The 6,000-nt window shown below is 55.3% G+C and overlaps 1 protein-coding gene across 1 annotated transcript in view; it reads left to right on the forward strand.

Annotated features, from left to right (window-relative positions):
- Window positions 1–5,715, forward strand: part of ABHD17C (abhydrolase domain containing 17C, depalmitoylase) — a 42,484-nt gene extending 36,769 nt beyond the window's left edge. Inside the window, exons 2-3 of the mRNA XM_047737609.1 lie at window positions 657–836; window positions 4,262–5,715. Of these exons, the coding sequence (XP_047593565.1) occupies window positions 657–836; window positions 4,262–4,481 (400 nt within the window). The 3' untranslated portion in view covers window positions 4,482–5,715. The remainder of the gene's footprint in view (window positions 1–656; window positions 837–4,261) is intronic.
- The last annotated feature ends 285 nt before the right edge of the window (window positions 5,716–6,000 follow it).

Consider the following 6,000-nt stretch of genomic DNA (forward strand, 5'->3'; position numbering starts at 1 on the left):
ATTCCATGGCCGGAGCCCAGGCCTGTGCTCACAGTGGGCCGCGGGGACTGGGGACCCGGGGAGCGTGCAGCGGGGGCCAACTAAACACTGGGAGAGAGCGGATCGGCGACGGCTGGCAGACGGGAGGCTCTGAGTGGTTTGGCCCCACGGAGAGGCTAAAGAAAACAGACTTGTCTTCAAATTAATCGTCTCTCTGTACCGTTTTCCGATAAACGCTCATGACTTTCATATTTTATTAAAACCTCACTTGAAGCGTTCTTAATAAAAACAGTACAGTGTGCCAGACGAGCTTCTGCTTTTCTCTCAGGAATCCTGAAATCGGTGATTATCAGAGAAGCTCTGAAGGGGGAGGACGGGAAATGAGAGGACTCCGGAGCTAGGAAATGGGGTTAATGAGGTATTTACTTCATTGAGCCTCGCCCCCCAACGTGACGCGTGCATCGTTTCCACGAAATGTCCTGGAGGGCAGAATCCCAGTCCCTTCGTCCTGAGACAGGCCGCTCACGTGTGTTTGTGTGAAGTCCACGTTTATTGTACAAGTTAGACGATGTCGTTTTAAACCAGTAGCCATGGGAGTTCTGTGAGTTTAAGGTGTTAGGGTTTTGTCGCTGTCTTCCGTCTATGAGCTAACGGCGAGCCCCCCGATTTCTCCCCAGGTACGGCGTGAGTCCCGAGAACATCATCTTGTACGGTCAGAGCATCGGGACCGTCCCCACAGTAGACCTGGCCTCAAGGTATGAGTGTGCCGCCGTCATTCTCCACTCGCCTCTGATGTCGGGCCTGCGCGTGGCTTTCCCGGACACCCGGAAAACGTACTGCTTTGACGCGTTCCCCAGGTAAGCTCCCACGTCCGCTGCAGGTACTGGGATGCCCAGTGACCCAGGGTCAGACGCCACCACGACCCGTGGTGATCAGCCTCTCCTGAGTGCAGCCCCACGGCTGGCCCCGTGCCGGGCACCTCGGGGAGGTGGCCGTGATGGTGACCCATCCACCAGCCCTAGACTTTGTCTTCTGGGCCTGAGCCCTCTGTAGAACTCTTCCAGATGACAGGACTCGCCCGAACTGACATCCCAGGTTAAGGGACTCGGCTGTACGAGCGCGATGAAAACCAAAGCGCCCGTGTCTCCTGGAAGCACGCACAGCCCCGTACTCGCTCGTGCACAGATGGGCTTGTGTGGTAGGTGCCGAGAGCTCCATGCGGAACGTCGGCGCGGCCCTCAGCGGTTCGCACACGCGCGACTCAGCGGTCCGCGCATGCACATCAGGTGGCGGGCACCCTCTGCTTCAGCACCCCTTCGCGGGTCGGTGACACTGCGTGGGGAGGGGAAAGCTGAGCGGAGCTGCAGGCTTCGCTAACAGGCCACTGTCCTAGTATCAGGGGACACACCCCCAGGAGCTCTGCCCCCCCCCGCCCCGTCTCTTCCCACGGGCCGCCCCGCCGAGCCCATGGAGGGGCCCCCCCGGCTGGGTCCTCCCGGCCTGCCCCGGCTGTCGGCGCATCCCGCGGACGGACGGAAGGGAAGCGGGTCTCACCCTACTCTAAACGCAAAGGCGGAGAGCCAGGGGTTCCTTGAATACCTCTGTTTGAGAATTTACTTACTTATTTACTTATTTTTTTAAAAAACCCGAATCGAGGACGGTGTTTTCCATAAAAACTATTTGCCCCCTAAACCTTCCCCGTCGTGCGTCACTAAAGCAGGTCCGAGGTGGTCAAGGGCGGGCCGGCTGGCTGGTGTTGCCGTTTCTATAGGAAAACGCCCCCGCAGAAATCAAGCCGGGTTTCGGGTTTAGATCGAGCCCCTCCTGGCTGCCCTTCTGCCCTCCCGGAGGGGAGTGAGCGTCGCTGGGGTATGTAAATGGCCATCGCAGCGCCCGTCCTCCTCCTGCAAACAGAAGCCTTCTGGTAACTCCTGGGTGAACTCGGCTCCGGGCGCCTGGTCCCCGCACGCAGGGAGCTCCAGCTCCAGGAGGAAGCGGACCTCGCGGCGAGTCCTTCGGGCGTGCTACGTGGGGCGCGTGCCGCTCCGCCGTGGCCTTGTTTGTGCCCAGCGGGTAATGAGCCGCCCGTTTGTGGGGAGGGAGACGGTGAGCGCGTCTGTGGGAGGCGAGGCTGGGAGTTACCGTGGCAACAAAATGAATGGGTTGTTTCCTGACTCCTGAATTAGCATATACCTTAAAATACAGCCATGGCCACTAAATGCAACGTATTGATTACCAGTCAGCCAGCAACCGGCCTTCCGGCCTTCCCCGGCTGGTCTGATCCCCCAGGCGGGGTGCTAAGTGGGCCCCGCCTCACGTGGTCTTCCCTGCGGCCGGCCGGGAGAAGGGGTCAAGTCGCAGAGTGCTCCTTTTACGGATGAGGACGCCAAGGCCGGCGGAGGCAAGTTTACTGGATGAAGGTAGGGGTGTGGACACTGCCCAAAAGGCCAGCGCTCCCCCCCCAGTGCCCTGGAGCGTTAATACGGTAGCTCACAAACCAGGAACAGTCACCCTGACCTTCATCGTGAGCCAGACTCCGTAACCACGTTCTCTCACGGGGCCCCTCGCTCCCCACTGTCAGGATTGTCTCTGTCCTTGTTCCTCTCTCCGAAGGAAGGGATTTCCCATTTCCTTTGACTATTATAGACCCGGCTGAAGGGGTCTGGATCGCATTGGGTTTGTAGCTTCTTATCCTTTCCCTCCTTTGCATTTAGTCAGATGCCGGCCTCGGGTCTTCGAGATTCTCCTTGTAGGTCCAGCAGCAGGGAGTGTAGCCCCAGGCCCATCCTGCCAGTAAATACCTTTTTAACGGAGTATAATTGGGCTCCCACATTCTCAGAAGCCGTCTCACAAACAGAAGGATGGGTTTCTGAACACGACTGCTAATTTGGGACATTTCATTGCCCCGCCCCGCCCCCCCAGTCCTGGCAAACCCCACGGCCGGTCAGGTTTTGCCACTCCCCGGGACGCCCAGAAATGCTGGGTGGCGTCCAGAGTTGCTGATAGAGGTTCTGTGACCGTTGTCCAGAGGTCTTGGGCTGGGACCCTCATGCAAGGTCGCTGTTACCGGCACGGGCTTCAGTGCCCCCCTTGGCTACCCAGAGCCGGGCTGTCCTGTCTCCTAGCGACCCTGGCAGATCCAGGGAGGTCTCGTATGTGGGGCACAGAGCCCCGGTCTGTGGAAGATGTTTCCTCGTGTTAGTCACGCCTGAGAGAGGCAGGGTCCCTGCGGACAGTGGCAGCCAGTGTCCCCGTGTAGCTTTGGCCGGGATCAGACGCAGAAAGAGAAGCCATGGGTGGGGGCTTCGGTGCAAGGACAGCTGGCCGGGTCCGCCCCTCTCCCCGTGTCCGCAGGCTAGACGGCGGTCCGTCCCCCTCTCCCCTCCCGCCCCGCTGTGGGAGAAGTCACCAGCGTGCCCTGCCAACAAGGCTTAAGCCTCGGAGTCCTCTTGGGGAGTGTTTCCAGAGGCGGCAGCACATTCTTCTGGAGACCCTCAAATATTCGTCCTTCAGGGTAGAGTCCGTTCTTATAAACAACCTGAGATCCCTCGGACGCCAAGCTCGGCACTGCACTGTTTCCGAGCGAAGCAGTGCCGTTTTTACAGAGAAAACAAGGCATTAGCATTTATGAGACGGGGTTTGTGAGGATCTTTGGAGGCGACGCTGAGGGGATCTCGCCAAGAAGACCGCAGAGCGGGCGGCCGAGGGTTGGGCGTCCAGGCTTTCCGAGGAGACGCTCCGTCGGACCTGTCAGCTTCCGGCCTGTTGATTGTTTTTAAGAATCCTCTCTCACAAATGTGAATCTTTCAGAAAGATTAGTTACTGGACCGTTGGTCTGGTGGCTTTAGTTCTGTTTTAATAATTTGAACGAGCACACGGTGGCCCAACGCCGCGTGGTGTTCCTGTCTGGATCCTGGAACAGAACAAAGGTATCTGTGGGAAAACTACCAAAATCCAGGCCATGTGCAGGGCTCTGCTCACGACGGTGCCCTCACCTTGGTTTTCTGTTCTGACAGATGTGTCCCGGCAACGTGCGGTGTTCGCCTTACGGGGGATGGGCTGGGGACCTAGGGGAGCTTTGTTAACCTTTGTACCACTTCTGGAAAGCCAAAATTATCCTCAAAATGAAAACGTTATTTGGGAAAAAGAAAAAAGTGAATCACTAGAAAAGCAAGGGGAAAAAGGCCCGGTGTTACCGTCAGGTACATCAGAGGGGACATGCGCTGTCTGTGGGCGTCACTAACGGAGCCCTCTCTCTCCCCGCCCCTGTTCTGTTTTACAGCATTGACAAGATCTCTAAAGTCACCTCGCCTGTGCTGGTCATTCATGGTACAGAGGACGAGGTCATCGATTTCTCCCACGGCCTGGCCATGTACGAGCGCTGTCCTCGCGCCGTGGAACCCCTGTGGGTGGAGGGGGCCGGGCACAACGACATAGAGCTTTACGCACAATACCTAGAAAGACTAAAACAGTTCATATCCCACGAACTGCCGAATTCCTGAAGGAGACACCGAAATCTTACCTCACTTACTGTGAACACGCGAGTCCTCTGTTTTGCACATGCTCGAACTGGAAAGCAGTCGTGGCATGACCACCGGGAGGAGGTCCCCGCCTCTCGGGTTCCTGGTCACAGGGCCGAGCAAGCCCCCCCGTCTTCTGTCCCTCGAGGTCGTTCCACTCCTCACAGCACGCAGTGCCCAATGGCGGTGACACCCAGCGTCACTGCCTGGTGGGAATGGGGATGAGAGCTAGATGCAGGTGCTGTCAGTTTGCCCCGTGCTGTGTAGACGATGCTCGCCTCCATTGCCCAGCCGTACCCACGGGTGACCGTGCATTCCCACAGGACCCAGCCCTCTCCGTGTTCTCAGTACTTGATAGACACCTCTCTTTCAGCCTCTGGATTCGTGGGCTCGGTCCCCTGTGGAGCCGTGACCGTGTAACCGGAACACTAGGGCGGCGAAAATTCCTTTGTTAAGTTTTGTGACCATGCCGATCTCCCCACCCCAACCCCCCAAAATCACCAGAAGGGTAATGGACTGAAACTATCATGAACAGCTTCATCAACTGGAACCAATATAAATATGACTGGGATATTCTTAAAAGGAAACTGGGGTTTTTTTAAGTGTAAATTTATTACTAGTCAACAGAGTTTTAATATTTTGATTGTCTGGTTGGTGTAACGAGGAGCCTAGCCGACTTTCCTTCTGTGAAGTCCTCCTTGTGGGCTTTTCTAAAGTACTGTACATGTTTGCAATCCCATTGTGCATAAATTCTTAATGGTACTTTTCTTTTTGTCAAACCACAATGATGAACTGCGGATCCCTCGTTTGTAATGTAAATGAATACATTTTGTTAATATGTTTTTATTCCTATGTTTTGCTATTCAGAAAAATTTTATAACGTTTCCAAGACAAAAAAAAATTACGAGTTTATGCTTTGAAGAATTTATGTAATGAAAATTTCACTAAATGGATCTTTTTAGTTTAAGAGTTCTTTGGGTTTTGACACTGGAGTTGCTCCGAGTAACCATTGCTACACTCCTCATCTTGGGCGGGGGTCTGGGGTTGGGGGGTTCTTTGGTTTGATTTGAATTTTTCTTTTCAAATTTAAAAGCCTTAAATGTACTGTAAGCCTCAGACTGTTGTACAGCTGGATTGCGGTGGATTGCAAGTTTGTGGGCTGTGCTTTGGTGTGGCACAGCAGTCAGTCATGGAATAAAGGATGCATGGACCAGAACGCGGGGCCTCCTCCTGTGGTCTTTCCTTCCATTGCTCGGTCCGGGCAAGTAGCGCATGAGAAAATGCTTCACGTGGGTTGAAGAAGAAACCCTTGGGGCTTACAAACTGTTCTGCCTCGCTCAAGATGTACACCTTTGTTCTGTGAGAGACCTGAGGCTATGTTTGGGAGAAGCCAGGGAGGCAGAGGAGGAGGAAGGGAGGGAAAGAGAAAAAGAAGAAGAGAAAAAGTTTTAAGAGGGGCGCTTGGGTGGCTCAGGTCATGATCCGGGGTCCTGGGATGGAG

The sequence above is a fragment of the Lutra lutra genome, chromosome 7 (assembly GCF_902655055.1).
Source record: "Lutra lutra chromosome 7, mLutLut1.2, whole genome shotgun sequence".
NCBI lineage: Eukaryota > Metazoa > Chordata > Mammalia > Carnivora > Mustelidae > Lutra > Lutra lutra.